Source organism: Caretta caretta, chromosome 3, assembly GCF_965140235.1.
Source record: "Caretta caretta isolate rCarCar2 chromosome 3, rCarCar1.hap1, whole genome shotgun sequence".
NCBI lineage: Eukaryota > Metazoa > Chordata > Testudines > Cheloniidae > Caretta > Caretta caretta.
Genome location: NC_134208.1, coordinates 74,370,018 through 74,393,825, shown reverse-complemented (window position 1 = coordinate 74,393,825; position 23,808 = coordinate 74,370,018). Strand labels below are relative to the sequence as shown.

Sequence of the window (23,808 nt, the reverse complement as noted above, 5' to 3'; positions counted from 1 at the left end):
GTACATTGGGACCAAATTCTGTGACATTTTATTCTATCAGCAAGCAACACGTTTTTTCCCATCTGTCCACCCACAGCCATGTCTCCTAGTTGAAAATACTCATTCACAGAATATTTGTTGATTATTTTTTACCATGATTATTTTTGAAAATGGATATTGTCATTATGCTCTCCAGGCTTCGGCTCCTAGGATGCTGTCCAAGTGACTAATCTCAACCTCCTTCTCCTTTACGTCTTATGGAAGGAGAGAGCTTGTAGTCAGTTTCAGCAGCTTATCTTCCCAGCCCCCAGGCCTCAAGTGCTTCCCTGTTCTCCAGTCAGCTTAATTTGCCAGGTTACGTCACTAGTTCCCCTTGCTCCTCAATTACAAGCTGACCTCCAGCTCTCACTTCCCAACATCCTCCACCACTGCCTCGCTCCCTGGGGCACAGCAAAGAGCATGTGGTGTAATTCAACTAACTCCCCTTTGTGGGGAAAGCTGTAGAGTAAGGAACAGCAGTGGGGCGGTCCAGGCAAAGGACAGAAACAGCAAACCAAGCCAACAGTCTTGGACTGGCCTGGTTTACTCTAAGCTTTCTCCATTCCCTGGCCATGGAACACTACACCCAAGCTGTTATGTCTTGTACATGTCTAATCTAGAATTGACAGACACGAATCATGGTAGCAAGTCCACATCAGAGAACGTTTACATAGAGTGAAAGTTCTTTGGAGCAGGAATCATCTTTTTGTTCTGTGTTTTTACAGCACCTACCACAATGGGGCCCTGGTCCATGACTGGGGCTCTTCAGCGCTACTGCAATACAAATAATAAAATAATAATGAAAGAAAAGAGGATGCAATCTCCTGACCAGACACAGATGGAAAAAAAGCCATGCTGATAGTCTAAAAGAAGCTGGGACTCTAACCAGACTCCCAATTTACAAGCTTTGGTGACAACTTGGGGAAGGGAGTCTGATATAACCTCAGCCAAATCTTTTAGTGGCTTTTTCTCTACCCATTATAGTCACCTCAGTCTCCTCTGGGTTGAGTGTCAACTGATTCACTCCCATCCATGTTCCAAGATCACGGAAATACTAAAATAGATTGTCCAGCCTGGGAAGCGCAAGAATGAGATACAAAGCTGAGTGAAACTGAAATATTGAAGGCACTTCAGCTCTGTCTCCTTACTAACTCTCCCAGTAGCCTCTCATATACAATGAGTAAGGGGGTGATAGCAGAGAACTCTACAGGAGTTACTCTCTGGGATCTCCCTGAGAAAAAGGAACAAAAAAAATCTGAGGACAGTTCCATCTACTCCTGCCTGGGACCAAAAGTTTATTTAAAGCAATTTAATAAACATCTCATGATCCCCAGTATCAAAGGCAGCTGATAGAACTAGTTAATAGCTACATGGATCTTGCCAAGAAAAGATAATCAACTAGTTCTTTCTCAGCGATGTGCCCAGGTCATAACCCAAACTGACAAAGTTCAGGAAAGTCAGAGGTATCAAGATACTCTCAGAGTTGTCACCTCCATGTCATTTTCAATAATTTTAACCGAAAATCGATGATGAGATACTGGTTGATGGCTGGATAGATGGTCAACATCAAGGGTTGGCTTTTTGAGCAGAGGTCAAACACATGATGCTGTAATTGCAATCATTAACGGTACTAGCTACACTGCGTGCCATTTGTTTGTTATTTGGTAGGATTCCCCCATTACTCTGGAGACTCTGCTAGAAGAATAAATAAGCTGGAGCATCTAACTACAAGGGAGCAAGTTGAAAACTGAGCTTCAGGATAACATTTTATCAAACAATTGTTTTGTGTGTGTGATTTCAGTAATGAAAGGATTTTCCAACCAGAAGATGGCAGTCCCACCGAAATTTTAAATCTGTTTTCCTGGTTTGCTGAAGTGCAGTCAGAGACCTATCATAGAGCCACATACACCACCTGTGTAACCGGAAAAGCTTAAAGCCACATCCTAGGTGAATGCCCTTACTTTTAGTAGAGTTTTAAGAGAACACTGATTGCAACCCAAACATGTGAAAGAAACCGACAACTCATTTCACAAGAGCTCATTTCAGAAATAGAATCTGTCAGGAAGTACAATAAAGCTGTTGTCAAGGTTCCTTCCCCACTCTGAACTTTAGGGTACAGATGTGGGGACCTGCGTGAAAAACCCCCTAAGCTTATTCTTACCAGCTTAGGTTAAAAGCTTCCCCAAGGTACAAGCTTTGCCTTGTCCTTGAACAGTATGCTGCCACCACCAAGCATTTTAAACAAAGAACAGGGAAAGAGACCACTTGGAGACATTTTCCCCCCAAAATATCCCCCCAAGCCCAAAACCCCCTTTTCTGGGGAAGGCTTGATAAGAATCCTCACCAATTTGTACAGGTGAACACAGACCCAAACCCTTGGATCTTAAGAATAATGAAAAATCAATTAGGTTCTTAAAAGAAGAATTTTATTTAAAGAAAAGGTAAAAGAATCACCTCTGTAAAATCAGGATGGTAAATACCTTACAAGGTAATCAGATTCAAAACATAGAGAATCCCTCTAGACAAAACCTTAAGTTACAAAAGACACAAAAACAGGAATATACATTCCATTCAGCACAGCTTATTTTACCAGCCATTAAACAAAAGGAAATCTAACGCATTTCTAGCTAGATTGCTTACTAACTTTACAGGAGTTGGAAGGCTGCATTAATGATCTGTTCCCGGCAAAAGCATCACACAGACAGACTAACCCTTTGTTTCCCCCCCTCCTCCAGATTTGAAAGTATCTCGTCTTCTCATTGGTCATTTTGGGTCAGGTGCCATCAAGGTTACCTTAGCTTCTTAACCCTTTACAGGTGAAAGGGTTTTGCCTCTGGCCAGGAGGGATTTTATAGCAATGTATACAGAAAGGTGGTTACCCTTCCCTTTATATTTATGACAGCTGTAAACACCACACCTAATAAGAGAGACTGATTTTAATCTTAATTTTCAAATGGTAGGATTCCTTCTGTTTTCCTACTTAATGGCTAAAAAGAATTTGAATTTCTCTTCTTGCACTATTGATAAAAACTTGCAGAGAGAGCCAACGTAATATATTCATGTAGGTAGGTGAGTGATTCGAAGATGAATAGTTTTTTGTGGCAAAAAATATGATAACCAAAAATAGTTTTAAAATTATTTTTTCCTTTATTTATAGAGTAGATACAGCTTCCCATTTGGCTTTCAGAAACGGAAAAGAGTACGAATATAAATGCTGATTTTAAAAAAATGTACATGTTGGGCCGGAATTTCAGAAGTTCTGAACACTCACAACTCCAGTTGAAGGTAATCCAGACTTCAGATACCCAGAACTTCTGAGAAGTCCAGCCCATTGATTTCTAAAACATCCTTTATACACACACATTGTAAGGTTGTTCTAATCCCAGGCAGGCTGGAAAGTATGTCCCAGCTAGAGTCAAGCCAAAAGACTATCTTGACCCATAAATCAAACTCTCAACAGAGAGAAACAAAATGGCATGGGAGATCCCTGTGATTAGCATGGTCTCACTCATTCTTCTCAGTGTCAAATGCTTTGTAGGTTTAGAATAATTTTAAAACCCAAGGAGACTGCTGAATTTTTTGGTAATGTAGCAGCATCTTTACAACATCTGGAAAGAGGAAAAACCCACACTGGTTGTAAAAGTCCAGAACAATCTGTTAAGCATTACCTAACGGCTATGTCTACACTCTGAGCTAGGGGTGTAATTGCCATCTGGTGTAAACATACTCGGGCTAGTTCTTATCTGAGCTAGCATGCTAAAAATAGTAATGTAGCACAGGGTGGATTTGATTTAAATCACTAGTCAGGAAGACCCGATTTAATCATGGTTTTCTCCATAAAAGTGCATTCTTGTTGATTGTTATAACTTTAATACATATTCTTCACAATTCAGAGATAGACAGATGTAGGTTTCATTTTTAGAAGGTGCATACTATACATTTTTAAACAGTGATTTATTTTGAAAACTTTTCAGATTAGTTTTACAGCTATATCAGAAAATGAATGAGTGTTTGATTATTTCATTTACCAAAGGTAATTGAAGCAGATATTTATGAAGTCATTGGGAGGTGAACTATCTCGAATTCAACAGGTTAATCATTAATATTTGGAGGATTTTCTTGCCATGCTGTATTAGGAGGAGAACATCACCAGACAGACATTTAAATTGTTTTATTTAACTAAAACAACAACGATAAGTATTCTGGATTTTTTTCTTCAACAGCAAACATATAATATACATTAACAAAACAAGCATATGTCCCTCGCTTCTCACATTTATCTCCAGACTTCATCTCTTTGTCCAGATCTATTCTGCCCCCCACAATCTTCAATTCACTGAACTTTTTGAAACTTTGCACTTTTAGAGAGAGGTAAGGGATTGATTCTGTGTACACAAATTTGCAGAAGGACAATAGAGTTGAGGTCTGTTATTTCTCACCTCTATTATTTATTTGTAAACATTTTTGCTGTTAACAAGCATACTACCTCTGGAGATACAAATCCATAGTTTGAGAACTGCAAAACTAAGCATCTCTGATGGTATCTTCTAGATTGAGCACTGAGTCCCATTGGGTAGATAGAAAGATTAACCTAAATAATCTATACAGAAGCCTGTGGAACCCCATAAGATTGTGTCCCTAATCCATGAACTATTGGAATGCATTTACAAAAAACTTTTCTGAAACATTACATGAATATATTGTCTCATACTATAGAATTTATAATCCCTATTTCATGATAGATATCTTTGAGCTATAATGTATCTTAATTAAAACTATTTTTAGATAAGTTTTTCCTCAAAAAGCATTTTATCAAAAAAATCCGATTTAATTCAAAAAAATCGGATTTTTTTTATTTTTATCAACCCTGGTGTAGCATGAGAAGCAGCAGAGACAGCACATGCTAGCCACCATGAGTATGTACCCACGAGATTCAGGTGGGTTTGTACTGAGGGCGACTAGTCCATGCTGACACTGCTAAGCATGCTAGCTCACATGAGAACTAGCATGAGTATGTCTGCAGGAGCTAAGAATCACATCCCTTAGACATAGTCTAAGCATTAGAACACAGAACTTAGTCGGGAGAGCTTGGTACTAATCCTTACTATGCCACTGACTTGTTGTGCGACCTGTGTTTCAGTTTCTGCACCATTGTTGCAGTAAAATAAGAGTAATGGTTACCCACTTTTATAATGTGCTTTAAGTTCCTCAGATGTAAGGGACTATTAGAGTTCAAAGTATTATTATTGATTATCATATATTAAAAATGTGTGATATAATGTACCCTATGGGGATAAAAGCCCCAATTCTGCAAAGCACTTTAGCTTTTGTTTGAATCAGTGTGACTCAAGCCCATACCAAAATTATTTACAGGAACACGGAGTTTCTTTCAGTCTACATGCTCTTCTTTATTGACAAGATCCCTTGATTCCCCGCTGATGATTTTCAAAGGGGGATTTCATACAGTCAGATTACATGTAGAAAGAATCCATGGGAAGTGTGTGGCCAGTGGATCTTTTATAGCAATGCCTATGTTGCACTGTGTGTATAGCACTATGCATGTACTGGAAGAGTCTGTCAAACTGACAAACTCTGTAAAGATGACCACTGTATTCTGTTTTAATAGGTTGTTATTTAAAAAATTCAAAAGTAGAAAATTAAGGAATTTTTGCCAAAAAGTTAATTACAAGGGGCTTACTGAGAACCCACTTCATAGATCACTTATCTCCTGTACGTACTGGAGGCCTCATTGTTTGTTGTTGTTCTGATGTGATTACGGACTGTGGGATGGATTCAGTCAGTTGTGCTTGTTTGTAATATGAACAAAAATGCACTCTTTTAGCATTTTATTTTCTGAGACAATTATTTTAGTTTCAATTTGAGTTCTTTTATGGGCATAGCAAAGTATATAATATTACCAATATACATCAACAGTCTGTGTATAGCACAGGTTTCAAGGAGGTAACAGTGCAGATGGGTTTATATAATGAGCCACTTTCTGCTCTAAGGTATATGCATAAAAACATACTAAACATTAATGGAGTTATACATCTACAAACAAGGACAGAATGTGACTCATGTTCATTTTTATTTGATGGGAGATGTCACACATTTAGAGGCCAATTTCTGCAATCATTTTGCAGCATTACATTCCCTGGGGTGGGGAGTAGAAGGGGCATGGTTTAGTGATCTGGACACAGGACTGCAAGTCAGGTACTCCTGAATTCTAAGCCTGGTTCTGACAATACTGTGGCCTCAGAGTAGTCATTTGACCTCCGTCTTAATGGGATTTTAATGACCAACTTTGCATGGTTAGTAAGATTGATTACTGAATGTTTGTAAAGCATTTTGAAGATATAAAGCAAATTTAGGCACAAAGAATTATTATACCACACAAAGAATCATTATATATACAATTGGCCTGATCCTGATGGTACTAAACCAGGAGAAACTCCACTGAAGTCAGTTAAGCTACACCGGTGTAAAACTAGTGGGAGAACAGAATCAGGGTCATTCTATACCACCGAACCATGAGATCAGGATCAAGGCTCAGCCACCCTTGTAAAAAAAAAAAAAAAAAAAAAAAAAGCAGACTTCGACTCCCTCAGGGAACGGATGGGTAGGATCCCCTGGGGGACTAACATGAAGGGGAAAGGAGTCCAGGAGAGCTGGCTGTATTTCAAGGAATCCCTGTTGAGGTTACAGGGATAAACCATCCCGATGAGTCGAAAGAATAGTAAATATGGCAGGCGACCAGCTTGGCTCAATGGTGAAATCCTTGCGGATCTTAAACATAAAAAAGAAGCTTACAAGAAGTGGAAGGTTGGACATATGACCAGGGAAGAGTATAAAAATATTGCTCGGGCATGTAGGAATGAAATCAGGAGGGCCAAATCGCACCTGGAGCTGCAGCTAGCAAGAGATGTCAAAAGTAACAAGAAGGGTTTCTTCAGCTCTGTTGGCAACAAGAAGAAAACCAAGGAAAGTGTGGGCCCCTTACTGAATGAGGGAGGCAACCTAGTGACAGAGGATGTGGAAAAAGCTAATGTACTCAATGCTTTTTTTGCCTCTGTCTTCATGAACAAGGTCAGCTCCCAGACTGCTGCGCTGGGTATCACATGGGGAGTAGATGGCCAGCCCTCTGTGGAGAAAGAGGTGGTTAGGGACTATTTAGAAAAGCTGGACGTGCATGAGTCCATGGGACCGGACGAGCTGCATCTGAGAGTGCTAAAGGAATTGGCGGCTGTGATAGCAGAGCCATTGGCCATTATCTTTGAAAACTCGTGGCGAAGGGGGAAGTCCCAGATGACTGGAAAAAGGCTAATGTAGTGCCAATCTTTAAAAGAGGGAAGAAGGAGGATCCTGGGAACTATAGGCCAGTCAGCCTCACCTCAGTCCCCGGAAAAATCATGGAGCAGGTCCTCAAAGAATCAATCCTGAAGCACTTACACGAGAGGAAAGTGATCAGGAACAGTCAGCATGGATTCACCAAGGGAAGGTCATGCCTGACTAATCTAATCGCCTTCTATGATGAGATTACTGGTTCTGTGGATGAAGGGAAAGCAGTGGATGTATTGTTTCTTGACTTTAGCAAAGCTTTTGACACGGTCTCCCACAGTATTCTTGTCAGCAAGTTAAAGAAGTATGGACTGGATGAATGCACTAAAGGTGGGTAGAAAGTTGGCTAGATTGTCGGGCTCAACGGGTAGTGATCAATGGCTCCATGTCAAGTTGGCAGCCGGTGTCAAGTGGAGTGCCCCAGGGGTCGGTCCTGGGGCCGGTTTTGTTCAATATCTTCATAAATGATCTGGAGGATGGTGTGGATTGCACTCTCAGCAAATTTGCGGATGATACTAAACTAGGAGGAGTGGTAGATATGCTGGAGGGCAGGGATAGGATACAGAGGGACCTAGACAAATTGGAGGATTGGGCCAAAAGAAATCTGATGAGGTTCAATAAGGATAAGTGCAGGGTCCTGCACTTAGGACGGAAGAATCCAATGCACAGCTACAGACTAGGAACCGAATGACTAGGCAGCAGTTCTGCGGAAAAGGACCTAGGGGTGACAGTGGACGAGAAGCTGGATAGGAGTCAGCAGTGTGCCCTTGTTACCAAGAAGGCCAATGGCATTTTGGGATGTATAAGTAGGGGCATTGCCAGCAGATCGAGGCACGTGATCGTTCCCCTCTATTCAACACTGGTGAGGCCTCATCTGGAGTACTGTGTCCAGTTTTTGGCCCCACACTACACGAAGGATGTGGATAAATTGGAGAGAGTCCAGCGAAGGGCAACAAAAATGATTAGGGGTCTGGAACACATGACTTATGAGGAGAGGCTGAGGGAACTGGGATTGTTTAGTCTGCAGAAGAGAAGAATGAGGGGGGATTTGATAGCTGCTTTCAACTACCTGAGAGGTGGTTCCAGAGAGGATGGTTCTAGACTATTCTCAGTGGTAGAAGAGGACAGGACAAGGAGTAATGGTCTCAAGTTGCAGTGGGGGAGGTTTAGGTTGGATATTAGGAAAAACTTTTTCACTAAGAGGGTGGTGAAACACTGGAATGCGTTACCTAGGGAGGTAGTAGAATCTCCTTCCTTAGAAGTTTTTAAGGTCAGGCTTGACAAAGTCCTGGCTGGGATGATTTAATTGGGGATTGGTCCTGCTTTGAGCAGGGGGTTGGACTAGATGACCTCCTGAGGTCCCTTCCAACCCTGATATTATATGATTCTATGATTCAATAATTAGGATAAAACATGGTCTGCCTACGTGTATTTGACTGCAGGACTGGGGCCTAAATTTCTCTCTTTATCCCGACATTTCAGTCCCGAGGATGAAAGAACTTCAGAAATTTAAATTTCAGGTAGCATTCTCATGCTATTTCCAAAGACAGATGACAAATTAAGTTTCTTAATTTTAATAACCTTTAACAACATCTTGGAAACAATGAACTGTACTGCTAACTTCATAGAATACCAAACAATTCCACTAGAGGTCTCAAATAGCCCAGAAAAGAAGGCTAAGTTTTTAGTTATATAGCATTTCAGTTTACAGATGAAACTTAGAATGGTTTACAAAATTTAAAGAAAAGCAGATGAAAAAGATTAAATACTTAAACCAGTTTGGATAGTCTATCTTACGAGTAGAGTGCATGCCTACACATACAAATATTTTAAAGCTCTCCTAAAATTGCTAACAGTTCCACAAAGTTTACAATAAATAGGAATAGCAATTTTTGATACAATGTGTTCCCCTAATTCTGGAGCCTGTACAGGTGTTAGGATGACCTTGTAAATTTCCTTATTTTTCTAGATTTCGGTAAGGTCATGCCATGATACCTACACTTTCAGAGGTACAGGGTTTTAATGGGCGAAAGCACATTAAAGAAAATGACAGGTTTCAAAGTAGCAGCCATGTTAGTCTGTATCCACAAAAAGAAAAGGAGGACTTGTGGCACCTTAGAGACTAACAAACTGATTTGAGCATAAGCTTTCGTGAGCTACAGCATCCGATAAAGTGGGCTGTAGCTCACGAAAGCTTATGCTCAAATAAATTTGTTAGTCTCTAAGGTGCCACACGTCCTCCTTTTCTTTTTATTAAAAAAAGTGTGGCTAAATCTTGGGAACAATTGAGTAATGGTGGGCAACCTGGGGCCCATAAGGATAATCCGCTGGCAGGCCGTGAAACAGTTTGTTTACATTGACTATCCACAGGCACGGCCACCCGCAGCTCCCAGTGGCCACGGTATGCCGTTCCTGGCAAATGGGAGCTGTGGGAAGCAGCGCAGGCTGCAGGGACGCACTGGCTGCCGCTTACCGTAGCACCCGTTGGCCGGGAACGGCAAGCCGCGGCCACTGGGACCTGTGGCGGCCATGCCTGCAGACGGTCAATGTAAACAAACTGTCTCACATCCTGCCAGCGGATTACCCTAATGGGACGCCTGCAGCCTGTGGGCTACAGGTTGCCCACCACTGAATTTGAGGATGTAAATGTGTGACAATCAGGGTGCAGATACCCAAGGGGCAAACAGAATGTTTAAACCCCAAAAATGAGCAGTTGACCCCACTGATTGCAATCTGTATCATTATACTCTAAAAGTGTATCGAGTAAGGTCTTTTATGAAAGCTTGTGATGTTCTAAACTTCACTGTCATTATGAAATATGTATACAGACTGATTATGAATTTTTGTATTTGTGCATATAGAAAACTGTGCTCATTGTTTGTGTTGCAGTCAGCAGGGAGGGGCTGCCTCTCTCCAAACAGATGAGACTACTTACCTAGCATTGTATAACCCAGGAAAGACAAATGATGAGCCATTAGAGTTAATGGGAAGATACTGAGGCTATGTCTACACTACAGCTTAGACCAGCTGTAAATCACCCCCGAGTGACAAAAGTTACACCCGCATAAGCACCAGTGTGGACAGCGCTATGTCGGCGGGAGAGCTTCTCCCACTCTCGTAAGCCGAAATTGGTGCAGCTGCGCCGCTGTAAACTCTCTAGTGTAGCCATGTCCTGTGACATCCCGGACAGAATTTCCCCACCCTGTATAACCATTAGTCACCATGCCAGAAGACAGACAGACAGACAGACAGACAGACAGACAAGCCCTCTTAAAATGAGGCTTGAAACAGATATCTTCATCCAGAAACTAAGCGACAGCCATTTGGCTGATGCTGTCTATGAAATGAAGGGTCCCTTCTGTGGCAGGGATTATGCTAGGAAACTGATCAGAAGCAATAGGTAACTTGTATTAGAAAAGAGAATTTATCTAATTTGAAAGTGTAAAGCCTGAGGTTGTATTTTTATGTTCATATACAAATTATACAGAAAATATTTGCTTTTCCATACTATTTTATCTTTGAATCTGTGGTTTTTCTACTAAGTAAACCTTTTGTTTATTCTTACCCAGAGCAGGTCCCTGGTGTGCAAATTCTGTGGAGTGTGTGTACCAAAGTAAGCGGGTATCTGGAGGCCTGGTTTAATGCTTTGGCGATGATGAACCAGAGGGAGTTCAGGGAAGTCAGAATGTCTGGTAGTTAAGAACTCAGGGTGGATGGATTTGGGGAGACTTGGGACTAGAAGGGCTGTTAGTGTCACCCTACAATGAGAAACGAGGCTGGTGGAAGCCAGAGTGAGACTTTGTGCTTGTGAACAGGTAACTCGTGTTAGGGCTCTGATCCAAAGACATAAAGCAAAATGGCATCCAAGGTTATAGGGTAGGTGCTGATGGTACCCCTTCCTGGTCTAGGAGATCCCCAAAATGTCACATACTGTTCTTTCTACATTCATTTCTGTTTTTATTGGTATACAATCCTTTAATTCTTTTTCTGTGAAAGATTATCCACTTGACCATCCCAATGATGATAATGAGAAGTTACTGGGAGGACTGGTATGCAGAGTAAAATTTTCCATTACAAAAAATACTCAGATAACTTCCTTACCATCAACTTAGTATCAAGACTCCCAACAATTTGAGTCACTTCATAAGCACTGTGGTTTCACACTTTACATGACAATTTCCTAATTCAAGAAGGGTTGCAATCAACACGGGGAAATTCTACATTAGACCTGGTCTGACAGAAAAGAGAAACTGATCAACGAACTTAAAATTAATGGTAGCTTATGTACCAGTAATCTTGACATCACCACATTTATAATTTGCTAGTAGAATAAAAACCAGACCAGTAATAAATAGATGTAGACAGACAGGCATACACAGCTCGTGCTTTGAAAGGGCCAATTTCACAAAGCTGAAAACAATTATGGGCCAAATCAGCTGTGAGGAAGAATTTAATCAGAAAAATGTGAATAACAACTGGGAATTGTTTAAGAACACTTTAATAGATGCCCCAAAAAAAGCCAAAATTGAGGAAGAAGGCCATGTTGATTAAAAAAACAACCTGGTTTAGAGGAGAAGTGAAGGCAGCTATAAAAAAAATACACAAAACAAATGGAAGGGAAATTTGATAATAAATATAAATCAGAATTTAGGAATTCTAGAAAATTGATAAAGGAAGCAAAGGGACACAAGGAGAAATCTATACCCAGCAGAGTTATGGACAAGAAGTTTTTAAAGCATATTAGAAACAAAAATTTTAAAAAGGGTAAATGAGATGACCTGGGTAATTATAGGCCTGTCAGTCTGACATTGATTCTAGACAAAATAATGGAGTGAGTGATACAGAACTCGATTAATATAGAATAAAAGATGGGTAATTAATCCCAATCAACATGGGCTTAAGAAAAACAGATCCTGTCAAACTAACTTGATATCTTTGTTTGGCTGATAAAGGTAACAGTATTGATATAATATACTTAGATGTCTACAAGGCATTTCACTTGGTGCTGCCTGACATTTTGATCAAAAAACCTAGAACAATAAAAAATTAACATGGCACACATTAAATGGATTAAAAGCTGGCTAACTGATAGGTCTCAAAATGTAATAGTAAATGGGGAATCATCATCAACCAGGTGTGTTTCTATTGGGATCCCATAGGGATCTGTTCTTGGCCTTATGCTATTAAACATTTTTTATCAATAATCTGATAAAGTTTGCAGATGGACACAAATAATGAAAAGGACAGGTGACTAATACAGACCAATCTTAGATTGTTGGTACACCGGACACAAACAAACAAATATACGCTGCTAAATGTATATGTATTCATCTAGGAACAAAGAATCTAGGCCATAGTTACAGGATGGGGGACTCTATCCTCAGAAGCAGTGACACTGAAAATGATTTGGAGGTTGTAATCATTTGAACATGAGCTCCCAGTGTGATGCTGTGGCCAAAAGAGCTAATGCAATCCTGGGATGTATAAACAAGGGAATCTCAAATGTGAGTAGACAGGTTTTACCACCTCTATATTTTGGCAAAATAGCTCACAAGAGTAAGAGTTTGCAGGATCAAGGCTGTAAACCGGAAGCACCTAATTTTTAGTAGAGGATTGTAGACATTATGTCACCCTGGGGAAGCTCTTGTAGATCTTATTCAAAAACTGAGGAAAGTATGCTAGTATCTTTTAATCACTGGAAAATTTAATAAATTATAATATCAGTATATTTCACAATAATAAAAATAATGCTTTGCACTTATATAGGTGCTTTCATCTGAGGCTCTCAAAGTGATTTATGAACATTGGTTAATAAAGACTCTGAATACCATTCAGAGGTAGGTGAGTATTATTATGGGATTATCATCAGAGGTAGGTGGGTATTATTATAGATGGGAAAACTCAGGCACAAAAAAATTTAGAGACAGATTTTCAGCAGTGGCTGGTAATGTTGAGGTACCCCAGTTTAGACAGCAAGGGCCCTGCTTTCAGGGAAGGTAAGCACCTACCACCTTCACTGACTTCAACTGCAGTTGGACGTGCTTAGCCCCTATGAAAATAAGGCATGATATGTCTAAAATTGGACGCTCAAAATGCTTTGAAGGATAATTTTGAAAATAGGCTTCATTAAATGGGAGCCAGTGCAGTAACAGAACCTGGAATTCCTGGTTCCTTGACAAGAAAGTTTTAACCATTAAATCATACTTTCCCCCTGGGTTGGCATATTTACACTGTCATACCAAATAATACATTCTTCACTAGTAGCACTAGAAAGAAAAGCATTTGAAAAAACCTTCCATTTTATTAAGGAATTCAAGAATCCTTAGACTGAAGGAAGAACAAAATGAGTATGGACGACATGCTTTCAGGATACAGCAAAAGGCACTGCTGAACAATGGCTGAATTTCTACCCTTCTTATCTATGGCAGAGGGAAAACTTCTCTGAAGAATTTTTATATTCTTCATACTGACAGAAATATGGAAGTTTAAGAGCTGTCTATAAAACTAAAATTAAATTGTTTATTTCTTTGTTGTCTGTGTCACTTGGCTTGGTGACAAAGAAAACAACTTTGTTAAAATCAGTTCAAAAGAGATTTCCTGCCTTCAGAATTTAATTTTCTTTTTATTTATTTGTTTAATTATTTCTTTTCCAGAAATTATGGGTATATAATCTAACCACATTTTGGAAGCAGATTATATTAATTAGATTTTTACAACCTTGCACAATAATGAAATGGTAACTGATTCTTTTTTCAAAATGAAACAACAGCGAATGTTCACCATGGGATCTATCTACTAAATAAGCAGTATTTCCAGCAATACTCTGATTCGCCAAAGTTTCCATGAATAAGAGAAAATTCTACAGTTTATGTATTCCTGATGTCTGCAAGAATAAACAACATACACATTTTTGAAACAGTTTCTTGTGCATGGTACATAACAATTTAAAGTTGGGGCAGCTTTGGTCTCCACATTTTAAGTAAAACTGACAAATTGGAAAGCACAAAGATGAACAATGCAAGTGACAAAGAGTTTATGAGATTAGATTTTTAAAACTGGGCATATTCAGTTTATAAAAGGAGGTGGGGGACAAAGGATCTAATTCTCCATTCAAATCAGGAGTAACATAATTTAAATCAAACTTGTCCTGCTGTAAGAGAGTGAATAATCAAGCCCAACATGCTCAGAAGTCTACTAAAAGATTCCAGTCTAAGGGAATGTCTACATTGAAGCTGTAAATTCTAGCTAAAGGAGACCTACTTGCACTAATTCTGATCTAGTTAGCCCACTAAATATGAAAATGTAGCTGCGGCAGCATGAGGGGCTAGCTGCCCTGAGTATGTACCTACAGTCTAGGGCAGGATTGTATTTAGGGTCAATGCCCTCTCCCACCACTCACGCTGCCGCTGCCCATCTATTTTTAGCACATTAGCTCAATCAGACCTAGAGCAGGTATATTTCCTCAAAGTGAAATTTACACCTTCCAGACCTAGTGTAGACATAAGAGTTGGAATGTCACATGGTATTTTAAAACTAGTTTTTTAAAAACAAAACAGGAACTAACCCAAGGTAACTGGATTAAAAACTGAATATTCTTAGCAATTAAGGAGCAGTCAAAAATCTCTTCCAGTAACTTTCAGAGACAGAAATGTCATTTGCAGAAGCACTGATTAGGAACTTTAATTTATAGACTAACTGCTGAAGGTCACTGGTCTTGGACATAGCTTTTTGTTTTATTAGCACCTTTCTACATTCAGAAGGGGTTTGTTTTTATCCTGATAATGTTAGCTGGTATACATCCTGTTCCCATCAACATTAAATAGAGATTTAGTACCATAAAAAGTTATTTCAGATAGATTAAGCTTTTCAGAGCGTGGACCACATCTTAACAGAGAGACTATCTCAGGGATCACCCCCCGCTGCAATTGGTTAACTTAACATCTGTGGCAACTACAACAAGTGCTTCCAGGAAGACTTATTATTAGGAAAGTGTTTTTTTTTTAAATTTTTTAACAGGATTTAGCGGATGGATACAATGAAGATTAAAATCATGTGATCAGCTGGTTTTCTGCAGACCACCACCGAGTGCTCTATGGACCATCATTTGCTCAGGCAATCATGACAAAAAGTGATTCAGTCACCTTATATAAATTCATATTTCCATAATTTGCTTATGAGAATGTCATGTGAGACTGAGTCAAAAGCCTTATCAATATCAAGATATATCACATCTACTGGATTTCAATAAAGCTGACCTTAAACTCAGATAACTGGTAAGTAGCGTCCCATAAGGCGAAAAATCTAAAGGATAAAGGAGCTCAGGAGAGCTGATAGTTTCTCAAAGAGATAATATTAAAGGCACACCAGCAGTCTATCCTAATGTGAAGTAAAGACAGAATAATCTGAAGCCAATATGGCTCCATTAAGACCTCTTTAATATCTGAAAATCTAAAAGGAATCCTATAGGAAGTGGAACATAGACTAATTGCTAAGGATAAATACAAATGAATAGCACGAGTATGAGGGACAAATTTACAAAGGCTAAGGCACAAAATGAGTTACACCTAGCAAAGGGATATAAAAGCCAACAAGAAGAGGTTCTGTAAATACATCTGAGCCAAAGAAAGGAAAATGTAGGTCTTCTACTTAGTGGGAAAGGAGAGCTAATATTCAATCACATCAAGAAGGGAGTGTTTAATGCCTACTTTGCTTCAATCTTCATTAGAAAAGTAAATGGCGACCAGAGGCTTAACACAATTAATAGTAAGAACAAGGGGGAAGGTATGCACACCACAATAGGGCAAGATCAGGTTAAGGAAAATATAGAAAGTTAGATGTAATCTAGTTGGCAGGGCCTAATGAAATTCACCCTAGGGTACTTAAGGAACTGGCTGAAGCAACCTCATATCTGTTAGTGATTATCTTTGAGAACTCATGGAGGATGTCTGAGATCCTAGAGGAATGAAGAAGGGCAAACACAGTATCTATCTTTAAAAAGGGGGGGTGGGGAGAGACAACCCAGGGAATTATAGACAAGTCAATTTAACTTTGATACCTGGAAAGATTCTGGAACAAATTATTAAACAATCAGTTTGTAAGAACAGAGAGGAAAACAGTGTAATAAATAATAGGAAACATGGATTTGTCAAGAACAAATCATCCCAAACCAAACTAATTTATTTCTTTGACAGTGTTACTGGCCAAGTGGATGGGGGAAAGCAGTAGACAGGATACATCTTGATTTGGGTGAGCTTTTGACACAGTCCCACATGACATTCTCATAAGTAAACTAGGCAAACGTGGTCTAGATCAGTGCTACTCAAAGTGGTGGTCCGCGGACTGGTGCCGGTCCGAGAGCCATCGGCTGCCGGTCTGCAAGCACATTGGAAAAAAAAATTGCCGGTCCCCCACATCAGATAGCTTGAGAAGCACTGGTTTAGATAGATCTACTATGAGGTGGATTGTGGTGGGGCGGCTGCCCCACCCTCTGAGAAAAAGGGCTGGAACAGGCCAGAGAGGCTGCGCAGAACAGCAGCCAATCAACAAAGGCCTAGAGAGAGCCAATCAGGGCCAAGGAAGATGCAGCTAATCAGGACTGGGCTGGGTTCTATATAAAGGCTAGCAAGGGAGACGGACTGGCTCCTGAGGGAAGGAGCTAGCACCTTGGACAGAGCAGTGCTGGGCAGGCTCCAGGGAGCAGAGGAGAGCTCCGGCCTGGTTACCTGCCAGGCTGTGGCCCTGCTAAGAAGGGTCGAGAAGGTGCACAGGGCCAAAGGGGAAGTGGCCCAAGGAACATAGTCGGACAAGAGGGGAGAGAAGGAGGGCAGAGAGAGGCTGCTGCTAGAGGGTCCCTGGGTCAGGACCCAGAGTAGTGGGTGGGCCTGGGTCCCCTCCTTCCCCCCTTACACTGCACCTGGCCACACAGGAGTGGGGCCAAGACAGACTGCAACCTGCTCCTGAAATAAGGGGCTAAACTTTGGGGTTGTGGTTGGCCACTGAGGCAGGTGCAAGCTGAAAGACTGCTGTTAACCCCCCTGGAAGGGGGTGGGACTGGAATAGTGGACACTGCCGGAGGGCAGTGTCCTGAAGAGGACGCCACCGAGCAGGGAGCAACGCGGGTCCCAAGGCAGCAGAGCAGACAACGGGCAAGACTCCTCGCGCTGAGGGCGCTCCGCAGCTGACAAGAGCTAATTCTCAGAGCAACCAGCGGGAGGCACCAGTGGTGGTGAGTTGTGACCTCGTCACATGGGTGCACAACTGGTTGAAAGACTAGTTGACAGAGTAGTTATAGATGGTTTGCAGTCAAACCGAGAGGATGTATGTAGTGAGGTGACGTATCTAGTCAGTCCTGGGTCCAGTACTTTTCTACATTTTCATTAATTACTTGAACAATGGAGCAGAGAGTACACTTATAAAATTTGTAGAGGAGTAAGAAGACATTAAACTGGGAGGGGTTGCAAGCACTTTGGAGGACAGAATTAGAATTCAAAATGACCCTGACAAATTGGAGCATTGGTGCGAAATCAACAAGATGAAATTCAGTCAAGACAAGTGTACTCTTAGAATAGAAAATACTTAGGGCACATGAATATAAAAATGGGGAATAACTCGCTAAGAACATAAAAATGGCCATACTGGGTCAGACCAAAGGTCCATCCAGCCCAGTATCCTGTCTACCGACAGTGGCCAATGCCAGGTGTCCCAGAGGGAATGAACCTAACCAGTAATAATCAAGTGATCTCTCTCCTGCCATCCATCTCCACCCTCTGACAAACACAGGCTAAGGACACCATTCCTTACCCATCCTGGCTAATAGCCATTAATGGACTTAACCTTCATAAATTTATCTAATTCTCTTTTAAACCCTGTTATAGTCCTAGCCTTCACAACCTCCTCAGGCAAAGAGTTTCACAGGTTGACTGTGCACTGTGTGAAGAAGAACTTCCTTTTATTTATTTTAAACCTGCTGCCCATTAATTTCATTTGGTGGCCCCTAGTTCTTATATTATGGGAATAAGTAAATAACTTTTCCTTATTCACTTTCTCCACACCACTCCTGATTTTATTATACCTCTATCATATTCCCCCTTAGTCTCCTCTTTTCCAAGCTAGGCAGTAGCATTGCTGAAAGAAAGATCTGGGAATTGTAGTAGATCATAAATTAAGTATGAGCCAACAATGTGCTTCAGCAGTGAAAAAAGACTAATATCATTCTGGGGTGCTGTCAAGGTTCCTTCCCTACTCTGAACTTTAGGGTACAGATGTGGGGACCTGCATGAAAGACTCCCTAAGCTTATTCTTACCAGCTTAGGTTAAAAGCTTCCTTGAACCATATGCTGCCACTACCAAGCATTTTAAACAAAGAACAGGGAAAGAGACCACTTGGAGAAGTCTTCCCCCCAAAATATCCCCCCAAGCCAAAAGAAAGCTTGATAAGAATCCTCACCAATTTGTACAGGTGAACACAGACCTAAACCCTTGGATCTTAAGAACAATGAAAAATCAATCAGGTTCTTAAAAGAAGAATTTTAATTAAAGAAAAGGTAAAAGAATCACCTCTGTAAAATCAGGATGGTAAATACCTTACAGGGTAATCAGATTCAAAACATAGAGAATCCCTCTAGACAAAACCTTAAGTTACAAAAGACACAAAAACAGGAATATACATTCCCTCCAGCACAGCTTATTTTACCAGCCATTAAACAAAAGGAAATCTAACGCATTTCTAGCTAGATTGCTTACTAACTTTACAGGAGTTGGAAGGCTGCATTAATGATCTGTTCCCGGCAAAAGCATCACACAGACAGATCCTTTGTTCCTCCCCCCCCCCTCCAGATTTGAAAGTATCTTGTCCCCTCATTGGTCATTTTGGGTCAGGTGCCATCAAGGTTACCTTAGCTTCTTAACCCTTTACAGGTGAAAGGGTTTTGCCTCTGGCCAGGAGGGATTTTATAGCACTGTATACAGAAAGGTGGTTACCCTTCCCTTTACATTTATGACAGGTGTACTAACAGGAGTGTCCTAATTATTCCACTCTACTTGGCACTGTTGAGGCCTCAGGTGGAGTACTGTGTCCAGTCTTGGGCACAACACTTTAAGAAACATGAACAAACTTGAGAGAGTACAGAGAACAACACATATGATAAAAGGTTTAGAGAACCTGACCTATGAGGAAAAGTTAAAAAACCTGGGCATGTTTAGTCTTGAGAAAAGAAGAGAGTGATAGTCTTGAAATAATAGTCTTCATATTTATGTTAAGTGCTGTTAGAGAGGATGGTGATCAATTCTACATGTCACCAAGGGCAAGTCATGCCTGACTAATCTAATTGCCTTCTATGATGAGATAACTGGTTCTGTGGATGAAGGAAAAGCAGTGGACATGTTGTTCCTTAACTTTAGCAAAGCTTTTGACACTGCTCCCATAGTATTCTTGCCAGCAAGTTAAAGAAGTATGGGCTGGATGAATGGACTATAAGGTGGATAGAAAGATGGATAGAAAGCTGGCTAGATTGTCGGGCTCAATGGGTAGCGATCAATGGCTCCATGTCTAGTTGGCAGCCGGTATCAAGTGGAGTGCCCCAAGGGTCGGTCCTGGGGTGGGTTTTCAATATCTTCATAAATGTTCCGGAGGATGGTGTGGATTGCATCCTCAGCAAGTTTGCAGATGACTCTAAACTGGGAGGAGAGGTAAATACGCTGGAGGGTAGGGATAGGATACAGAGGGACCTAGACAAATTGGAGGATTGGGCCAAAAGAAATCTGATGAGGTTCAACAAGGACAAGTGCAGAGTCCTGCACTTAGGACAGAAGAATCCAGTGCACTGCCTCAGACTAGGGACCGAATGACTAGGCAGCAGTTCTGCAGAAAAGGACGTAGGGGTTACAGTGGACGAGAAGCTGGATATGAGTCAACAGTGTGCCCTTGTTGCCAAGAAGGCTAACAGCATTTTTGTCTGTATAAGTAGGGGCATTGCCAGCAGATCGAGGCACGTGATCGTTCCCCTCTATTCAACACTGGTGAGGCCTCATCTGGAGTACTGTGTCCAGTTTTGGGCCCCACACTACAAGAAGGATGTGGAAATATTGGAAAGAGTCCAGCGGAGGGCAACAAAAATGATTAGGGGACTGGAACACATGACTTATGGGGAGAGGCTGAGGGAACTGGGGATGCTTAGTCTACGGAAGAGTAGAATGAGGGGGGATTTGATAGCAGCTTTCAACTACCTGAAAGGGGGTTCCAAAGAGGATGGATCAAGACTGTACCCAGTGGTAGCAGATGACAGAACAAGGAGTAATGGTCTCAAGTTGCAGTGGGGGAGATTTAGGTTGGATATTAGGAAAAACTTTTTCACTGGGCGGTGGTGAAACACTGGAATGCGTTACCTAGGAAGGTGGTGGAAACTCCTTCCTTAGAGGTTTTTAAGGTCAGGCTTGACAAAGCCCCGCCTGGGATGATTTAATTGGGGATCGGCCCTGCTTTGAGCAGGGGGTTGGACTAGATGACCTCCTGAGGTCCCTTCCAACCCTGATATTCTATGATTCTATGTCCACCGAAGGTGGGACAAAAAGTAATAGGCTTAATCTGCAGTGAGGGTGATTTATGTCAGCTATAAGGAAAAACTTTCAGAGGATAAGGGTAGATAAGTTCTGGAATAGGCTTCTAAAGGAGGTTGTGGAATCCCCATCACTAGAGGTTTTTAAGAACAGGTTAGTCCAGAGGTTCTCAAACTTCATTGCACTGTGACCCCCTTCTGACAACAAAAATTACTTCATGACCCTAGGGGCGGGGGGGACCAAAGCCTGAGCCCGCCTGAGCCCCACTGCCCCAGGTGGGGGGCCAAAGCCAGAGCCTCACTGCTCTGGGCAGGGAGGCCAATGCTGAAGCTCAAGGGTCTCAGCCCCAGGCAAGGAGCCTGCAACCTGAGCTCCGCAACCCAGGGCTGAAGCCCTCAGGCTTTGGCTTCAGCCCTGAGCCCCAGCAAGTCTAAGACAGCCCTGGTGACCCCATTCAAAGGGGGTCGCGACCCACTTTGGGATCCCAACCCACAGTTTGAGAACCATTGGGTTAGACAAAAACCTGTCAGAATGGTCTAGGCATAGTTGTCCTGCCTCAGTGCAGGGGGCTAGACTAGATGACCCCTTGACATCCCTTCTAACCCTACATTTTTGTGATTCTATGATTTCAGAACTATGAGGATAAAGAGGTTTTTCTTTTTTACATGGATTTTATCCAGAAAATAATTTCTACTCCAAAGTTTTGTATTGACAAGCCCAAACACTTCATACTTTGCAAGTGCAGAAGATTAATAATATCAAATTAAAACTTGTATAGCTGACACTTAGCATTAGTTTCTATAGTAGCAAGAATGATTATATTTTTTGATTTAGGTGTTTGAATTTGAAGAATTGTACAATACCTGTCCAGTGTATGCAAAGTCCAGGGCCTGCTTTAAACCTAGGCTTGTGACACCATGCAAATTCACCTCATCAGCTCCACTTTCAACCATACAGAGACTGAACATTGCCTAAGAAGAGAAAAGAAACATTTGCAGACATTAAAAATGAGATTGAGGGGGAAACATGAGACTTTTCAGATGAACACTGTTGATTTTTGCTACCTAATCACCCCTTGCTATTCTCCAAGTAAAACACCTCAGTAGCACCATGACTACTATTGAGGTGCCAGGGCTCAAGCAATTTTTTTATATTACTGATGCAGTAAGCACAGATGTACCAGGGCAATGAACTGCCAAGCTTAGAGGTGCCGGGGCTCAGTCCTGGCATAAATTAAGCACTGATAAGATCTCAGTTTTCATTATTATGGTTTCCTTTGACTCCCCCTCAGTAAGTACGTTAGCAACTGAGCTGTTTCATTGATAAAGAAGTGCAAAGACATATCCCTGAAGAGAAAAACTGCAACTAATCCATCAAGATCCAATTCTGAAAACTTTACACTGAGTAATACTTTACTATGCAAGTAATTCCACTGAAACCAATGGGATCACTCACATAGTATGGTACTATTCAATGTAAGTGGGCAAATTAGATCCTGAAAAATCATTCTAATCAAACACCACTAGAACAGTAAATTTGACTTGTAGTTCTATAAAATATTTAAAGATTTTTTAAAAAGGCAGGATAAACCCTCTATGGTTATTTGAATAAGTAAATTAGTATATTAAGACAGATATAGCATCTTTTAAAAAAGTGGCAATCCTACCCAAATAGCACAAAAAAATGGAATGTAGACAATGCCAGGAAATTAGAAATAAAAAAGACAACGAGGTAACATGAAGAACAGCCATCTACCGATACTGAGGTTCATAAAACATTCAAGTACATTAAGAGCAAGGCCACATATGTATGGGTGCAGACCTGTTAGGCCCCATTCTATTGGTTTCCTTTCTCTCCCACCTTCCTCCAAGGCATAGCTCGCTGACTGAGGAAGGATGCTAGACTTGATAGGCCAAACTTGCATGGCCTGTTTGGTTTTAGATCAGTCTCTCCCAACATGATTTGGTACTTGAGCTCATTTTCAATATTTGCACAGAATGGCATTGAGTTCTAGACAGCGTCAATCCCTTCCATTAAAACAACGTGAACTTCCTCTTAAATTAAAAACTGAAATTTGCTGTTTAAAAAGTATTTTCTTCCCTTAAGTGTGGCGTTTCCTTCCCCACTTCATGAATACTTTCAAGCTTCCAAAGAGACTAACAGACATTTCAAATATTGTGATCATTAATAAAAAATATTTTAATAGGCCTAGTTCTACCTTGAGATACATATGCATAAATCTCATTAATTTTGGCATGTCGTATGTGGGGCAACAATTAGCCCTTGTGTAACACATTATTTGCGCCAACTCATACTATCTTCCCTTCCCCAAGCCTGATCCATGTAACCTGTCTTTATTCGTGTCCATCAATGGCTATTAGCCAACATCCAAGAAGTTGGGAGGGGAAGATGGGTGGAACACTCCAACTGCCCCATTCTGTACACTCCTCCTGAAGCTCTGTTACCAGCCATTGTTGGAGACAAGATACAGGGCTAGGTGGACCACTGGTCTTACTCCACTATGGCAGTTCTTATGTTTATGCGGCACCATTTTGGATTGTCAAATAAACTGCAATCTGCCTCATACTGGCCATTTGAGTGGTGTGGCTAAGGAGGTGACTGAAGCCGCAGACCACTAATTGAGTGTTGAAGCAGAAACATTCACTTATCAGCTACTGCAGAGAGCCACCCAGACCTACACCTTCTCCTTGAGATAGACTCAAAGGGTGAAATCCTGATCCTATTGAAATCAATGGCAAAACTCCAGCTGATTTCCAGGTTGCATCTGTCAATCACATATGGCAGTGGGTGTGACATGATGGGAGGCACCTGGTGTGAAGGATGAGCTCTTCTTGTCTGAGTGACAGCCAAGGAGTTATTAAAGAGGTTAAGGAGCTC

General features: G+C 41.1%; 1 protein-coding gene across 11 annotated transcripts in view; it reads right to left on the bottom strand.

Moving 5' to 3' along the window:
* Positions 1-23,808, bottom strand: part of KLHL32 (kelch like family member 32) — a 236,131-nt gene that overhangs the window by 129,195 nt on the left and 83,128 nt on the right. For all 11 annotated transcript variants that reach the window (XR_012667619.1, XR_012667618.1, XR_012667617.1 and 8 more), the window contains exon 5: positions 21,774-21,881. Coding sequence is in view for 7 of the 11 variants with exons in the window: in XM_048844962.2 (XP_048700919.1) it covers positions 21,774-21,881 (108 nt within the window). In the remaining 4 variants the exon portion in view is untranslated. The remainder of the gene's footprint in view (positions 1-21,773; positions 21,882-23,808) is intronic.